The sequence below is a fragment of the Dreissena polymorpha genome, unplaced genomic scaffold (assembly GCF_020536995.1).
Source record: "Dreissena polymorpha isolate Duluth1 unplaced genomic scaffold, UMN_Dpol_1.0 chrUn012, whole genome shotgun sequence".
Taxonomy (NCBI): domain Eukaryota; kingdom Metazoa; phylum Mollusca; class Bivalvia; order Myida; family Dreissenidae; genus Dreissena; species Dreissena polymorpha.
Genome location: NW_026273326.1, coordinates 149,104 through 171,337, shown reverse-complemented (window position 1 = coordinate 171,337; position 22,234 = coordinate 149,104). Strand labels below are relative to the sequence as shown.

The following is a 22,234-nucleotide window of genomic DNA, read 5'->3' as shown; positions in this document are numbered from 1 at the left end:
GTGGAGCCCTAATTAGGTCATCCCGCTAAGAAATTTTGCACCGAGTAAAGTCGAGATATAGAGCGAATATTACTATGAAATAAAAGCCAGTAACTGTCTTCCTAATATTGCTGGAAAGTGAGCGGAATAAAAAAAACAAGAGCACCGCCTTGCGGGTGCAGACCGCTCATCTATTTTCTTTTTAAAGGTGAAGGGACTCTCATTTTCAATCACAAAGGAGGGAGGAGTGGAGTGAAGAGGGGTGTATAGTGTGGGGTTGTGGACATTTATTACATTATCTTCCAAAAAAGCGAGATGATCTTAAAAAAAAAAAAAAATAAAAAAAAAAAAAATTGGGGGGGGTGGGGTGGGGGGGTGGGGTGGGGGTATAGTGTGAGGGTGTGGTGGTCATTTGTGAGATGATCTTAAAAAAAAAAAATAGGGGGGGGAGGGGGGAGAGGGGGGGGAGGGCACGGGGGATGGTTTGGGTGAAGTCTATTGTGGTATGTCAGGTAAGAGTAGTTTCATCAAAGTATCAATCAAATCTAATCATAAATAAAGAAGTTATGGCAATTTTAGCAAAATTTAATAATTTGACCTTGAGAGTCAAGGTCATTCAAAGGTCAAAGTAAAATTCAAGTTGCCAGGTACAGTAACCTCATGATAGCATGTAAGTATTTGAAGTTTGAAAGCAATAGCCTTGATACTTCGAGTGGATCGAAACACAAAATTTAACCATATATTAAAAGTTACTAAGTCAAAAAAGGGCCATAATTCCGTAACAATGACAACCAGAGTTATGCAACTTGTCCTTTTACTGTACCCTTATGATAGTTTGTGAGTGTTCCAAGTATGAAAGCAATATCTATGATACTTTAGGGGTAAAGTGGACCAAAACATAAATCTTAACCAAATTTTCAATTTTCTAAGTATAAAGGGCCCATAATTCCGTCCAAATGCCAGTCAGAGTTACATAACTTTGCCTGCACCGTCCCCTTATGATAGTTCATAAATCTTGCAAGTATGAAAGCAATAGCTTTGATACTGTAGGAATAAAGTGGACCTAAACACAAAACTTAATCAAATTTTCAATTTTCTAAGTATAAAAAGGGCACATAATTCTGTCAAAATGCCAGTCAGAGTTACATTACTTTGCCTGCACAGTCCCCTTATGATAGTTAGTAAGTGTTGCAAGTATGAAAGCAATAGCTTTGATGCTTAAGGAATAAAATGGACCTAAACACAAAACTTAACCAAAATTGTCAATTTTCTAAGTATAAAAAGGGCACATAATTCTGTCAAAATGCATGCCAGAGTTATCTAACTTTGCCTGCCCAGTCCCCTCATGATAGTAAGTAAGTGTACCAAGTTTGAATGCAATAGCATTGATACTTACTGAGAAAAGTGGAACTAAACGCAAAACTTAACCAAAATTTTCAATTTTTTAAGTATAAAAAGGGCACATAATTCTGTCAAAATGCACGCCAGAGTTATCTAACTTTGCCTGCCCAGTCCCCTCATGATAGTAAGTAAGTGTACCAAGTTTGAATGCAATAGCATTGATACTTTCTGAGAAAAGTGGACCTAAACGCAAAACTTAACCGGACGCCGACGCCAACGCCAACGCCGACGCCAAGGTGATGACAATAGCTCATAATTTTTTTTCAAAAAATAGATGAGCTAATAAATACAAATAATACAGGGTATAAAACAACAAAAAATACCTGCCTCGGCATGAACGTCGCCATCTTGTTTCTCACGTGATTACCCCCTCTGGATATCAGTATGTAAAGAAAATTGGTAACTGTCACATTATTTCCATACCGTTCAGTTTACAGAGGTAGGTGTGAACACTGAAAACAAGAGATGTGCCACTACAGGTGTATCTTACGAGTATCCAGAATGCAGACAGTCTGGCATACAGAAAGATTTTGCACATAAAACATACAGCAGAAAGTATCATCTGAAATGCTTACTCTGATCCTTTGACTTCAGACTTGCTATTCTACTGAAATCTGCAGTTAAAATCCAACTGACTTACCCACAAGAGTGTTTACAAGGGCTGTGGCACCTGGATATGCCATTCTCCGACCAAACGTGTTCGCACAAATGTAGCTGCAAAAAGATTAAGGTAAATAAAAGCTTTAATCTAATTATAAATTTATACAAAGGGTCGTGAAAAAAAATATGTTTTCATATTTTTTCCAAAGCACTTAATACTCTTGCCCATGAATTTAATTAAGCATCCTTTTTGGTGATTGACACCAACTTAGCTGTTACAAGAGCTATGTAACAAAAAGGATAAAGAGTACAGTTTGGTCGTCAGTTCCGAAAATTCTCCAGTTCCGAAACAAATCGAAATTAATTTAACATTAAAAAAACAAACTTACCACTTTTAACTAAACAAATTATTCAGTCATAAACAATACTTTTAGATTTTTTTTCCCTCAAAAACCGGAAGTAAACAAACAAGTCTAAACAGTCACCATCAATGAAAAGCTCGCAGACATTTTTTCGAATGGCGCGAATACTCTGTCTGCAGGCATGGTGATCCGTGAGAAAGAAACAATTATTTTCCTAATCCATTGTCAAAGGTAAGTGATCATGGTATCGATTAGAAGGATATTAATCAGAGAATCAGAAAACAACTAGGTGTATATTTACAGTTGAACTGTTGATTAAAACTAGCAAAATAGACAGTCTGGTACAGATGCGTAACGGGGGTTGCCTCAAATGTATTTATTAACTTTCACACAGCTATTTAAACGGGTCAGTGTAACTGACATTTGAATAATTTGCGTAAATTAAAGTACAGGGAAAGTTTGAATTGCATAAAAAGCTTCAAATTTTTATTTTAATTGAAATTAAACGACAGTTAAATTTTATAATATCGTGTCGACGAAAAGGTTAGACATCGATCACATATCAAATATGTTTGCAGTTAATCTTCATGGACTTAAACAACTCAAAATGGGAATATCTTGTGTGCACCCTTCATAAATATGCATATCTGTATCATTTTTGTAAAAAAAAAAGAAATTGTATTACTTCATACTACTTGAAAATAACTAAAGTTTATATTAAAACTGACAAAATACTGAATCATATATATGACTTTGTGTTCATTATAAGGAAAGTGTGCACAGACAGGTGATTGGAGGCAGGCTTCAGTGCATAGCGAGACCTCTCACCCAAACTACATGTCATTGGCGTCCACAGCATTCTCTTATTCCACAGTCCGAGGTACATTTACTAGACTGACTAGTTTTTTCACATTTCTTTAAACTTTCTAACCTTAATAAATGCTCTTCATCAATAGTTGACACAATGAAAAATTCATCATAGATTGTTAACAGTTTTGTGTTGGGATTGTAGTTATACTCCAATATTATATAAGTTTATCTTTGAAACCTATATTAACAAGGGCTGTTTGTAAAACATACATGCCCCACATTTGGGCTGTCAGTTGTAGTGGCAGCCATTGTGTGAATACGTTTTTTGTCACTGTGACCTTGACTTTTGACCTAGTGACCTGAAAGTCAATAGGGGTCATCTGCCAGTCATGATCAATGTACCTATGAAGTTTCATGATCCTATGCCTAAGCATTCTTGAGTTATCATCCGGAAACCATCTGGTTGACGGACGTACCGACGGAGGGACCGACAGACATGTGCAAAACAAAATATACCCCCTCTTCTTCGAAGGGGGTCATAATAACTAAACCATATAAACGTGTTTAATATTACAAAGGCGTGCGGGGACAGGCGATTGGAGATAGAACCTCTTGCCCAGTCATCACGTTTTCTCTTCACATTATACTTAAAAATGATATATTACTTTAACAGACTGCAAACCTATGCAGATACTATTCATGTCTTAATATGTACTTTTTAAAGAAAAAAACGGAGTCTCTGATTTGCATTTATGTGTGTCTCCATCCATTTTGCTGCATATTAGTACCTGTTGTTTAACTAAATATGTAAAATAGTAATTTGTTGTGTAACCCATCTTGACCATTTCACCATATGGGGTAGTGCTGGATCAATGGTAAATGATTTACAATCAGCATGAATTGATATGTTGGTTCTATTGGCTTGGCCGATTAATTGGCATGCATCAATGCATTCAGTGTTGAGAAATCACAGTAAAAGAAACCTCTGTTTTTATTTCAGGATATGGGTCCAAGAAAGAGACCTTCACATGTGAGCAGTCCTGCCCAATCAGAGGCAAAGAAAATTTCGAAGAAATATCGTGGGAACCGAATGAGTCCTGGGAGAAAACAACGAGTGAGGAGGGTTCTGTACAGTCTGACTGTAGGTAAAGATGTGTCGTTGCGGAAAGCTGCAATGGAAAATGATCTGTCTTATTCAATGCTATACTGACGATGGAAAGGAGAAGTTGACGTTTTTAAATTAAGCTGAATAAGAAATTTCTTTACTTGTGGTGACCTTGATTTCAATTTGAAAAAAAAAAGTCTGATATAGTAGTTACCCCCCTTGTTTCAAAATAAATCTATTTTTAGTCGTGGCGACCTTGACCTTGGAGATATCGACGTAATTCTTTCTCGAGACACACCGTCCAATGATGGTGAACAAATGTGCCAAATAATTTTAAAATCTCACAATGAGCAACAAAGTTATGGCCCGGACAAGCTTGTTCCGCCCGCACATCCACCGACATTCGCCAATCTAATAACCAGTTTTTTCCTTCTGAAAACCTGGTTAAAAAATACAGTTTGTTTCATGGTCATAATATTAGGTCATTACCCAACCCTGTAACTGTGATCAAAATTTTATCTGAATTACTAGTATGAGCCTCTTTTTACCTTGACTTTTAATTTCTTTTTATTTTGGTGCTCACTTGAAACTTAATCTATTTAGGGTCATCATGTAAGATTCTATGCCAATTCAAATAACTCTGACCAGTATTTTAGCCAAATGATGCCCCTTTTGAAGATGGAAAATGCTTTATTGACATGGAACCAAATAGTCCATGGACAGCTCTTGTTTCACAACATGAATGTTATTTATTTATTGTTCAATGCCATTGGTAGCAGAGGGTGCCATTTCTTTCAGGTCTGTACAGAACAACAGATTAAGTAGCCATTTCATGAGAAAACCGGATATGGTGCATCTGCATAAATTGTTATCTAGGATCAGCCTGTGCAATCCAAAAAGGCTTAATCCATTACCCTTTCACTGTATTTACTGTTTTAAGAATCTATTTTTTAAACTGAAACATTCATGACAGATCAGCCTGTGCAGACTGCAGTGGCACAGGCTAATCTGAGATAACAATATATGCAGATGCACTGCACTATGTTTTCTCTTGAAAGGGTCCATTTGTTTTTGTTTTCTGTATTGTGTATTTTTGTTTTCTTTATTGATAATGTTATAACAAGTTCTGTGATTTATACATACCAATCAGGTTATGTTGTTGATATTTTAAGAATGTTAAATAAACGATTTTGACAGTTAAATTTTTTAATTTTTTTTTGCTATTGAAGAATATTAACCGGAAATGGAGAAACTGTACGATCCAGGAAAAACATAAACAAAAATTTATATTAGAAACTTCCTGAAAATCAGGAAAGAGGTTGAAATTATCTGACAAAATCCCTATATTCAAAATCATTGTTGGTCGCTGTTTTAGAGTATACATTGATAATTTTGTTAGTGATTCGGAACTGACGGCCTCACTGTACCCCTGCACTGTTATGTCACAGGAATAGAAACCATGACCTTGGCTAAAATGACGTGCATATATTTAAGGAACATGTGGATCACTGTACCTGATCAATGTGTGCTGCACATCTACACTAGATGGTGATGATTTTTTTTTCAAGTTTCAATTCAATTGCTCTAGAAATTCAAAAGTAGTTTGCTTCAGAAACTTAAAATACATTATGCTTCTTGCATAATAATAACTAAGCATAAGGGCACATTACTCAAAAGCATGTAGATCACTGCACATGAAATAGGTGTCTTGAACATCTACACTTCACGTTTCAATTTAATAGCTTTAGAAATGTAAAAGTAGTAAGAACTTCAAACTTACAACTTTTCAAGCATAACAAGATGTGTTTGTGAAACACTATGTCATCCCCATATATTTGACCTTGAAGAATGACCTTGACCTTTCACCACTCAAAATGTGCCGCTCCATGAGATACACATGCATGCCAAATATCAAGCTGCTATCTTCAATATTGCAAAAGTTATGGCCAATGTTAAAGTTTGACGCAAACAAACCAACAAACAAACAGACAGGGCAAAAAACAATATGTCACCCACTATAGACTGGGGGACATAAAAATGGCTAAGTTCAAGGTCACATTATTCAGGAGAGTGTGAATAACTGGGCATTAACAAGATGCTGTGTCTTATACAAGCTGATGCCTCCAGGTGTTAACCCATATCAGTATCAATAAAAGGGCCAAATGACTTCCAAATTGTGCTAATATCTATACAAAACTACCTTTTTCGACTTACATTTTGTTGTTTTGTTTTTGTTTATACCAATGGATAATTTTGAGGGTTTTTTGGAGGGGGTAGCAGCTTGGGGCAGGTGTTTTTTGTGGGCAGGGGGTGGGTGGGTGGGGTGATACTAATCTCATGCCCAGTGCCTGAGCTTTTATCTAGTGGTAAAAATCTTACAAACGGATCGCCAGACAATGTTCAGATCAATCACTACATTCCTCCCAGCAGCAGTATATATCGAGGACATATACAGTTGTCTTGAAAATCTACCTATTTAAGTTTTCTGTTGATGATATATTTCAAGTTTCAATGTAATCGCTTAGGAAATTTATACTGGTTAAAGGCTCGTTGCATAAACTTAAAATATGTTAGCATAAGAAAGTTCAAGGGAAGATAACTCATAGCTCACTGGGATAAAAAAACTTGCCATGACATATTTCAAATTTAAATCATATTCCTTGCTAAACTTAGAACTAGTTTGCTTTACAAACTTATAACATTTTATTTTGGCAGGTCGACAAACAGAAAAACAACCTACTGACAGAGTGACTCCTTCTTTCCCTCTGTTAATACTGACTGACAAAGTGACTCCTTCTTTCCCTCTGTCAATACTGACTGACAGAGTGACTCCTTTCCCTCTGTCAATACTGACTGACAGAGTGACTCTTTCTTCTCATCTGTCAATACTGACTGACAGAGTGATCCTTCTTCCCCTTTGTCAATACTGACTGACATAGTGACTCTTTCTTCTCATCTGTCAATACTGACTGACAGAGTGCCTCCTTTCCCTCTGTCAATACTGACTGACAGAGTGACTCTTTCTTCTCATCTGTCAATACTGACTGACAGAGTGATCCTTCTTCCCCTTTGTCAATACTAACTGACAGAGTGACTCTTTCTTCCCCTCTGTCAATATTGACTGACAGAGTGACTCCTTCTTCCCCTCTGTCAATACTGTATGACAAAGAGGCTCTTTCTTCTCATCGTCAATACTGACTGACAGAGTGACTCCTTCTTCCCCTCTGTCAATCTGACTGACAGAGTGACTCCTTCTTCCCCTCTATCAAAACTGACTGACAGAGAGACTCCTTCTTCCCCCTTTGTCAATACTGACTGACAGAGTGACTCCTTCTTCCCCTCTGTCAATACTGACTGACAGAGTGACTCCTTCTTCCCCTCTGTCAATACTGACTGACGGAGTGACTCCTTCTTCCCCTTTGTCAATACTGACTGACGGAGTGACTCCTTCTTCCCCTCTGTCAATACTGACTGACAGAGTGACTCCTTCTTCCCCTCTGTCAATACTGACTGACATAGTGACTCTTTCTCCTAATCTGTCAAAACTGACTGAAAGAGTGACTCCTTCTTCCCCTCTGTCAATACTGACTGACAGAGTGACTCCTTCTTTCTCTCTGTCAATACTGACTGACACAGTGACTCTTTCTTCTCATCTGTCAATACTGACTGACAGAGTGACTCCTTCTTCCCCTCTGTCAATACTGACTGACAGAGTGACTCCTTCTTCCCCTCTATCAATATTGACTGACCAAGTGACTCCTTCTTCCCATCTGTCAATACTGATTGACAGAGTGACTCCTTCTTCCCCTCTGTCAATACTGACTGACAGAGTGACTCCTTCTTCCCCTCTGTAAATACTGACTGACAGAGTGACTCCTTCTTCCCCTCTGTCAATACTGACTGACATAGTGACTCTTTCATCCACTCTGTCAATACTGACTGAGTGAAAGAGTGACTCCTTCTTCCCCTCTGTCAATACTGACTGACAGAGTGACTCCTTCTTCCCCTCTGTCAATATTGACTGACAGAGTGACTCCTTCTTCCCCTCTGTCAATACTGACTGACAAGAGTGACTCCTTCTACCCCTCTGTCAATACTGACTGACAGAGTGACTCCTTCTTCCCCTCTGTCAATACTGACTGACATAGTGACTCTTTCATCCACTCTGTCAATACTGACTGACAGAGCGACTCCTTCAGTGACTCCTTCATCCACTCTGTCAATACTGACTGAGTGAAAGAGTGACTTCTTCTTCCCCTCTGTCAAATTTTATTTACAGAAGCATAATCATATCATTTTAAAATATTGTCATATTATATTTATCACTTCTTCTACTATAAAATTTATGTTTTCGGGTCTTAACAGGAATAATAATACAAAAATGTGATATAAAATGTTTCATATATTACACATACTTCTAAACACTCAATAGCCAAAATGGTAATATGTACCAGATCATTAAATGCTATTAATGAACAAGAAAGCTCATAACATGATCTTACCTTAAGATATGCATGGGAAGACTTAACAATGTCTTAGGTGGTCCTGTGTCCATGGAAGCCTGGACTCGTTGACCCCTAAAGAACACAAGAGTCAAGTGGCAGACTGTTCTATCTTGTATAGACATATTCAGGAGATACATCAGTTTTGCAATCAAGACCTAAAACCGGTTTATTATTACTAATAATAGTTACTGAAAACCAAAATTGTCTTGTATTCCTCTTGTGTTGCAGTAAGATCTTTGACAAGAGAGCCAATGACCCTAAGGTGCTCACCTGAGACCCAATTGAACTTAACTACTGTGAAACCATTATTATTCGTCAGACATTAATTTTCGTCTTTTTCGTCCTTCGACCGATGGACGAATTCAAGATCCTAACGAACAATCATGTCCCATATTTGAAACAAATAAGACTGAATTACCATAGGCAATGAGGCATTTAAATCCAGCGTAATCCACGCATATTCACAGGGCTCTAAATTAACACTCGCACACTCGCAAAAAAAGATTGCAAGGTAAGTTATAAGCTACTAGTATTTATTGCAAGTATAGAAATATTGAAAAAAAAACGAGTTATATTGCTAAATGCGTTCGACTGCATGAACGCTTAACCGTAGGTCAATTTTTTGAACGTCCGAATACCCATATGCGGAAGCGCGCACCTTGTTTGTAGTGTGGTATACTTATTGTACAGATACCCGCATGGTATTGATACAAAAAACATGATACAGTCGACTATTCACACTCAAGTTGAATCCGGTTTTGACACAAAGGGGTGTTACATTATACAGTGTACTGATAACTGACATTTCCTGTAATCGCAATGCAATAAGGCTGTATCGAATGCATCGACTTCATTTAGGTATAGTAGTGTTGATTAGCGCTAATTGTTAACAACTTTATTACCCATTGTGTGTATTGTGTTTTTAAGGGGTGTTGCAGATTATACAGCCAACACGCGGCAAATCCGGATTAAAGACAATACTATTAAAAATATAAGGGACAGTTACTATCACCTTAAATAACAGACTTGTTAATTGGCATATGCCAAACAAGGCCCACCTCCTGCCAGTGACTACCAAGTGTCACCCCTCTGTCCCCAGCACGAATTTTTCGCAACCGCGTATTACATGTATTACAAACATTACAATCAAATTGGACGCTTTTTTTTTTCAAAACCAGAAATGGACGAATTTATAAAGTGCTGACGAAATAGTCATTTTTTTTAAAAAGGACGAAATTTCGTGCTGACGAAAATAAATGGTTTCACAGTATACCAAGCTGGTTTAATGTCTCATCATAGCATAAGCAATATAAGGAAATTTAATGTCTCACCAAAAAACAGCTAATTTTTGAATAACATATTTTTTTTAAAGGTTTAACAAACACATATACATAAAAAGTTTTTTTAAATTATTATATGAAATTGAAATGTTATTTTTACAAATGTATATACAGATAAACATTATTTTCAACAGTTGTCTCACTGTTTTGCTAATTTGTTTCCCTTACAGCATATTTAAGAGATTACCAAAACATTGAAATTATAAATAGTTGTGTTGTTTAACACCTGATCTAATAACAAACACTGGTGATCCTGTATTTTATTTCATTTTACACTCATAAAAAATGTCTCTAGAAAACTACCAAACATTATCAAATTCTATGAGGTAAAAAAATAATCCAGACAAGAGCTGTCTCCATCGGAAGACATATGCCCCCCCCCCCAAAACGCTTTTTCAAAACCTAAACGCAGATTTCGAAACCTAAAAGCGGAAGTTCAAGGTCAAAGGGGACAATATTTGTGTGCCTATGGAAAGGCCTTGTCCATATACACATCCAAACCAAATATGAAAGTTACATTTGAAGCGACATAGAAGTTATGAGCATTTTTCGAAACCTAAACGAAAAAGTGCCACAGATGGACAGACAGACAGACAGACAGTGCGACTGTTATATGCCACCCTACCGGGGGCATAAAAAAAGTTAAGTTTTGATATAGAACAATAACAATCCAACATGCACTACTTCGTAACATGAGGAAAAAACTCAATTTTTCTATGATTCAAGGGCCGTAACTCAGGCGTGTCTTAGTCAATTTGGCTGATTATCAAACTTGACCTAGATCTCATGACCTTACACATGTTTATGACATTTGCTCCAGTAATTGAGCTGAAACGAGAAAAAAAGCATTTTTTGATGATTCAAGGGCCGTAACTGAGGAGGGTCTGGGTCAATTTAGCTCATTATCAAACTTGACATAGATTTTATTGCCGAACACATTTTTATGAAGTGTGGTGAAGATCCTATGTCATTTGCTCGAATTATTGAGCGGAAACGAGAAAAAACTCAATTTTACGATGATTCAAGGGCCGTAACTCAGGAGTGTCTGGGTCAAATTGGCTGATTATCAAACTTGACCTAGATGTTATTCCCTGACACATTTTCATGAAGTTTGTTGAAGATGTTATGACAATAGCTCGAGTTATTGAGCAGAAACGAGAAAAACCACAATTTTTCGATGATTCAAGAGCCGTAACAGTGGCTGGGTCAATTTGTCCGATTATCAAACTTGACCTAGATGTTATTGCCTTACACATTTTCATGAAGTGTGGCAAAGATCCTATGACATTTGTTCGAGTTATTGAGCGGAAACGAGAAAAAGACAAATGTTACGATGATTCAAGGACCGTAACTCAGGAGTGTCTGGGTCAATTTTGCCGATTATCAAACTTGACCTTCATGTTATTGCCTTACACATTTTCATGAAGTGTGGTGAAGATCTGATGACAATTGCTCAAGTTATTGAGCGGAAACAAGAAAAAAACCAATTTTACGATGATTCAAGGGCCAAACTTCAAGAGTGTCTGGGTAAATTTGGCTCTTTATCGAACTTGACCTAGATGTTTTTGCCTTACACATTGTCATGAAGTTTGGTGAAGATCTGATGACAATTGCTTGACTTATTGAGCGGAAACTAATCTGGACGGACCAACTAACTAACTAACTAACTAACTGACTGACGGACGGTGCGATTTTAATATGCCCCTTTGTTCTGGGGGCATAATAAAAACTGCAGCAAATGTACTTAAATGTTATTTGTCCAGAACAAAACCACTTATTTAGATTTCACAGCTTTGGATTGCATCTGTTCTTGGTTTCATTTCTACACTTAATCAGTCGTCGAAATTCACACTAGTCCGACAGCAAATAACTAGTATTTTTTCTTTCGGGCTTGTAGAAAATCCAATATTACAAGCCCGATGTGCTTGTACAATTCATTAAACAGAAAACGAGTTCCACTTTCATTTTCAATATTTGTAAACAAAGTTTTGAGCCGCTTAAATCAACAGCCGCTTATGTTTTAACACAATGCACACACGTGCTGGGCAATCAGCCGATAATTGTATTACTGCGCATAAAGTGCATGGTTTTGTGGTTCCCTGATTACTATAATGTAAAATAAATGTTTTGCGTTGCGTTCAGGACACAGAAAGTAATGGTCGAACAGTTGTCATTCATGTACGTCGTTGAGGAATGCGAATCTGAGGTAACTGTGATTGACGCATTTGTCAACTTGCTTTTTGTAGAATAACCTGGCACTTAATTATGCCCCCCTTCGAAGAAGAGGGGGTATATTGCTTTGCTCATGTCGGTCGGTCAGTCGGTCGGTCGGTCCGTCCACCAGGTGGTTGTCAGACGATAACTCAAGAACGCTTGGGCCTAGGATCGTGAAACTTCATAGGTACATTGATCATGACTTGCAGATGACCCCTATTGATTTTGAGGTCACTAGGTCAAAGGTCAAGGTGACCCGAAATAGTAAAATGGTTTGCGGATGATAACTCAAAAACGCATATGCCTAGGATCATGAAACTTCATAGGTAGATTGATCATGACTCGCAGATGACCCCTATTGATTTTGAGGTCACAAGGTCAAAGGTCAAGGTCACGGTGACCCGAAATAGTAAAATGATTTTCGGATGATAACTCAAGAACGCTTTTGCCTAGGATCATGATACTTCATAGGTACATTGATCATGACTTGCAGATGACCCCTATTGATTTTCAGGTCACTAGGTCAAAGGTCAAGGTCACAGTGACAAAAGTCGTATTCACACAATGGCTGCCAGTACAACGGACAGCCCATATGGGGGGCATGCATGTTTTACAAACAGCCCTTGTTGCTTGTAGATTTTCTGGTGGTTAAGGTTTGCTCTCTCTTTCACATGGATATATGGGATACATTTCTGCTAATTTTTTACCTTTAAAAGAGGCTGGCTCAGATGACGAGGAAGCTAACTTGGATGAGGATGAAATTAATAAGAGATCTGTATTGTATTCTAAAGATTGAATAAATGAATGCTTCTTTGGATGTTTTATGTTATGTTTATCTGCATTTTTAACAAAAATGTTTTGGCTAATAAAATCTGACTCAGGCTTGTTCAAATTCCCATAGTACTAGCCCGACATGCTTGTAGATTTAAATCTGAATTTCAATGACTGCTTAATAGGTTTGGTCAATGATAAAATGAGCTTTCTCTGTGGTATACAAAATTCTTACCCAACTTGAAAGTCAGACCTCTTGTACAAGACAGGACACGCATGGTAAGCAAAGTCATAGCCTGACAGTAATCTCTGAAATAGCAGAAATCAATTCCCGTAAACTTGATATGGAAATTGAGGATGATTAAATCATAAATGAAAAACCAGAAAGAAAAAAGTCTGTTCAAACAACAGTCACCATACACACACATAGTTTACTTGTGGACCATAGTTATATCAGTTTACTCTATTGACCAAGCATACCGGTTTATAACAAGAGCAACGCCTTGCGGGTGCAGACCGCTCATCTATTTTCTTTTTAAAGGTGAAGGGACTCTCATTTTCAATCACAAAGGAGGGAGGGGTGGAGTGAAGAGGGGTGTATAGTGTGGGGGCGTGGACATTTATTACATTATCTTCCAGAAATGCGAAAAAAAAATGCGAAAAATAAAATAAAATCGGGGGATGGGGGGGTGGTGTGGGGGGGGTATAGTGTGAGGGTGTGGTGGTCATTTGTGAGATGGGGTGGGGGGGTATAGTGTGAGGTTGTGGTGGTCATTTGTGAGATGATCTTAAAAAAAAAAAAATCGGGGGGGGGTGGGGGGGGGGAGGTACTCTTGGGTGCGATGGTTGGACAGTATTTCAAACATAAAATAATAAAAATAAATATTTGTGTTTTTTAACCGTTTCCAAAAAAAATATTGGGGGGTGGGGGGTGGGGGGGGGGTATAGTATAGTGTGAGGGTGTGGTTATTTGTGAGATGATCTTTAAAAAAAAAAAAAAAAAAAAAAATTTAGAGGGGGGGGGAGGGGGTGGAGGTATTCTTGGGTGCGACGGTTGGACGGTATTTCAAACATAAAATAATAAAAATAAATATTTGTGTTTTTTAACCGTTTAAAAAATAAATAAATTGGGGGGGGGTGGGGGGGGGGTATAGTATAGTGTGAGGGTGTGGTGGTCATTTGTGAGATAATCTTAAAAAAAAAAATTAGGGGGGGGGGCGGTGGGGGGGGTATAGTATAGTGTGAGGGTGTGGTGGTCATTTGTGAAGTGATCATAAAAAAAAAAAAAAATAGGGGGGGGGAATTCGGGGGGGGGGAGGGGGGGGGGTGGGGGGGAATTCGGGGGGGGGGGAGGGGGCTGGTGGGGGGGAATTCGGGGGGGGAGGGGGGTGGTGGGGGGGTATTCTTGGGTGCGATGGTTGGACGGTATTTCAAACATAAAATAATAAAAATAAATATTTGGGTTTTTTAACCGTTTAAAAAAAAATCAATTGGGGGGGGGATGGGGTGGGGGGGAGGGGGTTTAGTATAGTGTGAGGGTGTGGTGGTCATTTGTGAGATGATCTTAAAAAAAAAAAAAAGAATTAGAGGGGGGGGGGGGGATTCGGGGGATGGTTTGGGTGGAGTCTATTGTGGTATGTCAGGTAAGAGTAGTTTTGTCAAAGTATCAATCAAATCTAATCATAAATAAAGAAGTTATGGCATTTTTAGCAAAATTTAATAATTTGACCTTGAGAGTCAAGGTCATTCAAAGGTCAAGGTAAAATTCAACTTGCCAGGTACAGTAACCTCATGATAGCATGAAAGTATTTGAAGTTTGAAAGCAATAGCCTTGATACTTTAGAAGTAAAGTGGATCGAAACACAAAATTTAAACATATATTTAAAGTAACTAAGTCAAAAAAGGGCTATAATTCCGTAAAAATGACAACAAGAGTTATGCAACTTGTCCTTTTACTGTACCCTTATGATAGTTTGCGAGTGTTCCGAGTATGAAAGCAATATCTATGATAGTTAAGGGGTAAAGTGGACCAAAACACAAAACTTAACAAAATTTTCAATTTTCTAAGTATAAAGGGACCATAATTCTGTCCAAATACCAGTCAGAGTTACATAACTTTGCCTGCACAGTCCCCTTATGATAGTTAATAAGTGTTGCAAGTATGAAAGCAATAGCTTTGATACTGTAGGAATAAAGTGGACCTAAACACAAAACTTAACCAAATTTTCCAATTTTCTAAGTATAAAAAGGGCACATAATTCTGTCAAAATGCCAGTAAGAGTTACATTACTTTGCCTGCACAGTCTCCTTATGATAGTTAGTAAGTGTTGCAAGTATGAAAGCAATAGCTTTGATACTTAAGGAATAAAATGGACCTAAACACAAAACTTAACCAAAATTTTCAATTTTCTAAGTATAAAAAGGGCACATAATTCTGTCAAAATGCACGCCAGAGTTATCTAACTTTGCCTGCCCAGTCCCCTCATGATAGTAAGTAAGTGTACCAAGTTTGAATGCAATAGCATTGATACTTTCTGAGAAAAGTGGACCTAAACGCAAAACTTAACCGGACGCCGACGCAGACGCCAAGGTAATGACAATAGCTCATAATTTTTTTTCAAAAAATAGATGAGCTAAAAATCAGTGTGATTTAATCACACTATGGGCTAGGCAGCAATATAACATATGAAGGGTATGTGCACAAATGAACCGTAGCTATATTTAAGTTTATTCTTTCATTCAACAAAAAGCTTAGCTTTAATGTAACCAGCATTTTAAAAAGTCACTTTTTATGTAACCAGATTCCTAATTGGCTCATATCTACCAGGCATGTAACAAGCATTCTGATTGTTCAATATCATGGTAACAAGCATTTTCATTTGTCAATATCTATGTACACAGCATTCACATTGGTCAATATCTATACAACCAGTATCTCATTGGTCAATATCTATGCAACCAGCATTCTGATTGGTCAATATCTACATTAGCAGCATTCTAATTGGTCAATATCTATGTAACCAGCATTCTCATTGGTCAATATCTACGTAACCAGCATTTTCAATGGTCAATATTTTCAATTGAGATTATTATTGAGACTGAAAAAACGGATTAGGGTATGGGACTTTAACTCACGAGCAATTATCTACTAGGTGAATATTAACTAAGGCAAATAATTAACGTTTCCTTATCTAGATGCACTAGTGATTTGCCACCAAAAAAAACACATTTGAACATGTAATTTATATGTCAGATTACTATTTTTTAAACCAAGTTAGAACCTCTATTTACATTAATTAAAATTTGCACTTCACAACAATACATGGTAGACAAGGGACAAAATTGTCACAAAACCAGGTTTTCATTGTGAAAAAAAAATATGATAAAGGGAGACAACTCAAACTGAACTTTTGAAATGAACAAACAAAATTAACCCCCTTTGTAAGTTTGTTTTAAAATAAATCTATTTTTAGTCGTGGCGACCTTGACATTGGAGATATTGACATGATTCTTTCGTGCAACACACCGTCCCATGATGGTGAACAAATGTGCCAAATGATTTTAAAATCTCATAATGAATGACATAGTTATAGCCCAGACAAGCTCATTTATGGCTATTTTTTACCTTTGAACTCAAAGTGTGACCTTGACCTTGGAGATATTGACGTAATTTTTTCGCGGGACACACCGTCTAATGATGGTTAACAAATGTGCCAAATGATTTTAAAATCTCACAATGAACGACAAAGTTATGGCCCGGACAAGCTTGTTCCGCCCGCCCGCCAGCCAGCCCGCCCGCATTCGCCAATCTAATAACCAGTTTTTTCCTTCGGAAAACATGGTTAAAAATCCCAGTGACTTATTAAAGTACCTCTGGTATTTTTTTAATATTCTGAACCCTCAATATTTCAAGCCGTTGTTCATTGAATCAGCATAACTGCCCCAGTACCAAGAATTAGTCATATGTAACAATGTGACAACACTCACTCTATTGACAGCACTGAAGTCTTTTTGAGCATTCACAAGAACTGATAGGAAAGCCATGTAATCTGGGTTCATGTATCGACCAAAACCTGAAATGTATAAATAAAATGCGAGTTTCGCAGTCTTCAAATTTGATGCACAAAATCAAAATTAGGCCAAAACATAAACAGATAATTTACTAATTCATAAAAGGACCATTGATATATTATTTTAACTGGTATATAAAGCTGTTTTTCATTCTAACAAGTATGTCAAATATCATAAAAAATCTCTAAGAAACTCATAAAATATGAAATTACCACATACACATATATTAAGTTAATCTTTCCAACAGAACAAATCTTATTCCATACAAATGGATTTTTCAGCAATAGTTTATGAAATAAACAAGATGCGTTTGTGAAACACAATGTCCCCCTATATGATGTTTGACCTTGAAGGATGACCTTGACCTTGTGAAGGATGACCTTGACCTTGACCTTTCATCACTCAAAATGTACAGCTCCATGAGATACACATGCATGCCAAATATCAAGTTGCTATCTTCAATATTGCAAAAGAGTTCATAAAATAAGCGATTTGGGCCACATATATTTGACCTCTGACCTTGAAGGATAACCTTGACCTTTCACCACTCAAAATGTGCAGCTCCATGAGATGCACATGCATGCCAAATATCAAGTTGCTATCTTCAATATTGCAAAAGTATTTATAAAATAAGCGATTTGGGCCACATATATTTGACCTCTGATCTTGAAGGAGGACCTTGACCTTGACCTTTCATCACTCAAAATGTGCAGCTCCATGAGATACACATTCATGCCAAATATCAAGTTGCTATCTTCAATATTGCAAAAGTTTTCATAAAAAGAGCGATTTTGGCCACATATATTTGACCTCTAACCTTGAAGGATGACCTTGACCTTGACCTTTCACCACTCAAAATGTGCAGCTTCATGAGATACATATGCATGCCAAATATGAAGTTGCTATCTTTAATATAGCAAAAGTTATTGCAAAATGTTAAAGTTGGCGCAAACAGACCAACAGACCAACAGACCAACAGACCAACGGACCAACAGACCAACAGACAGACAGGGCAAAAACAATATGCCCCCCACTACTATAGTGGGGGACATAAAAAGAAAACAAAATATTATGTTATATTAGTATCAACAGAATGCTATCTTTAATTATCATTTATAATGTTCACTATTTGGTTGTTGACATCATGTTATTATTAGAACTACATGTTCAAATCCAAAACAGTCTTTGTCCGTTATCCCACTGCTTTTCATGAACCAAGTTTAACTTTCACAAAACCTATGTTCGTAAAGGATTACATTAATTTTGCTTCCATCACACATACCTCTGACAAAGCACGCCATGTAGTACATCATTCCCACGCAGAAGAAGAACTTTCCAAGATTAACTATGCCTTCAGTGGTGAAGTGACCTTCATACATAAAAAATGTATTATTACTTTGTTTAATCATAAACTATTACTCTCATGAATGTCATTTCATTTTTGGCAAATTTTTACATTTTTTGGCGACATTTTATATAACGCCATTTATGACGTCATCATGTACAACGTCATTTGACGTTTAAAAACATTTTTCTTTAAATTATTTAAATTGTGCAGTCAAAAGACGTAAAAATGTAGTTAACATATAATTTCCAATGTTTTGATAAAGGCATTATGCCGAAACGTCAATTGAAGGAGTATAATCAGAGAGTTATAATTATTTAATATCCCTTCGGATAATTCAACTGAGCATAAACTATTAGTTTGTAAACACTGAATGCTTACTATGTGCACTTGGGCTTTTGGCCTTCTGGATGTATTGTTAAATAAACTTGTTACAAAATTCAATTATTATGTTTTTGATTTCATTAACTGAATAGAATTTTATATTCACAATAACTATTTTCCATATATTTTTCCTGCAAAAAATGACAAAATGCCATTTCACTGATGACCATGTCTGGATTATGGTAAGCAATGAAATGCAAAATCAGTGACTATAAAAATAATGACAGTGATATTGGTAGCCAAGCATGTTGATTATGTTTAGAGCATGATCATTTCAAAGTCAAAGCAATAGCACACAAAATAATCCTGTTGTATAAGTTTTGAAAAAAAAATCCTGTTGAAACCTTTTTTTTGATCATAGAGCATCCTGTACAAGTCATTCAACAGTGTGCCCAAAAGTTCTTGGAAATGACGTGAACTTCCTACCTCTTCTGTAGAGGATTCCGAGAAGCAGTGGCGAGGTCCAGTACGAAAATGACCAGCAAAACCGTATCTGGAAATTAAAGATCACAAAACTATTCTCTTGAAAGCGTTCAAGGCCCATTTGCTAAAAACTTTTACTACCAGTTACAGTAACAGTTGATAAACCTCAGACCCAAACTAGAAATGGCGCGGCAGAGGCCGACGTGTATCCCCACGCTGCATGTTTGACCCAGGGGCGCCCCAGGGTTGGTAATGGGGCCATGCATAGTTGAGATTGACTGTATTGTCATAAGAGAAGTTCAGTATCAATTAGAAGTGAATCGGTGTAGAAATGAAGAAATTATATTAAAAGGCAATTTAAGGTGGGCGTGGCCTATGTGGGCGGGGCGCCCCAAGGTTGGTAATGGGGCCATGCATAGTTGAGATTGACTGTATTGTAATAAGAGAGGTTCAGTATCAATTTGAAGTGAATCGGTGTAGAAATAAGGAAGATAAAGTAAAAGGCAATTTTGGGTGGGCGTGGCCTACATGTATGTGGGCGGGGCGCCCCAGAGTCGGTAATGGGGCCATGCATAGTTGAGATTAACCGTATTGTCATAAGAGAGGTTCAGTATCAATATGAAGTGAATCGGTGTCGAAATGAAGAAGTTATAGTAAAAGGCAATTTTGGGTGGGCGTGGCCTATGCGGGCGGGGCACCTCAGGGTTGATAATGGAGCCATGTATAGCTGAGATTGACCATATTGTCATAAGTGAGGTTTAGTATCAATTTGAAGTGAAGTTTGAAGGCAATTTTAGGTTGACGTGGCCAATGTAGGCCCCAGGGTTGGTAATGGGGCCATGCATAGTTTGACCGTATTGTTATAAGAGCGGCTCAGTATCAATTTGAAGACAATCAGTGTAGAAATGAAGAAATTATAGTAAAATAACCTTAAACAAGGGCTGTTTGTAAAACATGCATGCCCCCAATATGGGCTGTCCGTTGTACTGGCAGCCAGTGTGTGAATACGACTTTTGTCACTGTGACCTTGACCTTTGACCTAGTGACCTGAAAATCAATAGGGGTCATCTGCAAGTCACGATCAATGTACCTATGAAGTGTCATGATCCTAGGCAAAAGCCTTCTTGAGTAATCATCCGAAAATCATTTTACTAATTCGGGTCACCGTGACCTTGACCTTTGACCTTGTGACCTCAAAATCAATAGGGGTCATCTGCGAGTCATGATCAATGTACCTATGAAGTTTCATGATCCTAGGCATATGCGTTCTTGAGTTATCATCCAAAAATCATTTTACTATTTCGGGTCACCGTGACCTTGACCTTTGACCTAGTGACCTGAAAATCAATAGGGGTCATCTGCGAGTCATGATCAAACTACCTATAAAGTTTCATGATCCTAGGCATATGCGTTCTTGAATTATCATCCAAAAATCATTTTACTATTTCGGGTCACCGTGACCTTGACCTTTGACCTAGAAGACCTCAAAATCAATAGGGGTCATCTGCGAGTCATGATCAATCTACCCATGAAGTTTCATGGTCCTAGGCCTATGCGCTCTTGAGTTATCATCCGGAAACCATTTTACTATTTCGGGTCACCATGACCTTGACCTTTGACCTAGTGACCTCAAAATCAATAGGGGTCATCTGCGAGTCATGATCAATCTACCCATGAAGTTTCATGATCCTAGGCGTATGCCTTCTTGAGTTATCATCCGGAAACCATTTTACTATTTCGGGTCACCGTGACCTCGACCTTTGACCTAGTGACCTCAAAATCAATAGGGGTCATCTGCAAGTCATGATCAATGTACCTATGAAGTTTCATGATCCTTGGCCCAAGCGTTCTTGAGTTATCCTATGACAACCACCTGGTGGACGGACAGACCGACCGACCGACCAACCAACATGAGCAAAGCAATATACTCCCTCTTCTTCGAAGGGGGGCATAAAAATGAGTAAAAATCTCTGACCCGGCCCCACCCTAACCCCCATAACTTTTGACCCAGGGGTCAGATCAAAATTCCAAATAGTGCAGGGTCACACATATGCTCATAGCTACCATGTGTGTAAGTTTCAAGGTTCTGGTGCTAATAGTGTAGGATGAGATAGTGGCCAGAACGGACGGACGGCGGAGATAACCACAATATCCCCACGCTTTTCAAAAAGTGTGGGTATAAAGACAATTTTGGGTGGGCCTGCCCTATTATGGGCGGGGCGCCCCAGGGTTGGTAATGGGGCCATACAAAGTTGAGATTGACCTTATTGTCATAAGAGATGTTCAGTATCAATTTGAAGTAAATCGGTGTAGAAATGAAGAAATTATAGTAAAAGGCAATTTTTGGTGGGCGTGGCCTATGTGGCCCGAGCGCCCCAGGGTTGCTCATTGGGCCATGCATAGTTGAGATTGACTGTATTGTCATAAAAGAGGTTCAGTATCAATTTGAAGTGAATCGGTGTAGAAATGAAGAAATTATAGTAAAAGGCAATTTTGGGTGGGCGTACCCTACCTATTGCTTCTCAGTAGTATGGAGGGCATCTCTCAGTAGTTTTGGGCTGTTGTCAGTAGTTTTAAACTTTTCAATCATTTTGAGCATTAAAACACCATGACTGGGTCACATATCAGTTAAACGGTACATAAGCATTAGATGAATCTAAAAATGTAGTTGCTAATAATTAAATCTGTTAAGTGATTGTTTTGCTTTGATTTTTTACAGCCTGTGCCATTTGGTTTGGGAAAATTAGCGCGATAAACCACGAAATTGGAAAAAATAGCGCGATAAACCATGAAATTGGGAGACATTCAGCATTATACATATGATTATAAGTAACAGAATTAAAATTGTTTTTAAGTGCATGTTTGACAGCATTTTATATTATAAAGTGCTGCTTCAATGTCTTCTTACAATGAAGACAATATTT

General features: G+C 37.7%; 1 protein-coding gene across 1 annotated transcript in view; it reads right to left on the bottom strand.

Annotated features, from left to right (window-relative positions):
* LOC127863516 (phosphatidylserine lipase ABHD16A-like) overlaps positions 1-22,234 on the bottom strand; it is a 61,468-nt gene that overhangs the window by 26,197 nt on the left and 13,037 nt on the right. The window contains exons 3-8 of the mRNA XM_052403059.1: positions 19,314-19,380; positions 18,441-18,527; positions 17,075-17,160; positions 13,323-13,396; positions 8,760-8,834; positions 2,021-2,094 (exon numbers count right to left, since the gene is read on the bottom strand). Coding sequence (XP_052259019.1) covers positions 2,021-2,094; positions 8,760-8,834; positions 13,323-13,396; positions 17,075-17,160; positions 18,441-18,527; positions 19,314-19,380 — 463 coding nt within the window. The remainder of the gene's footprint in view (positions 1-2,020; positions 2,095-8,759; positions 8,835-13,322; positions 13,397-17,074; positions 17,161-18,440; positions 18,528-19,313; positions 19,381-22,234) is intronic.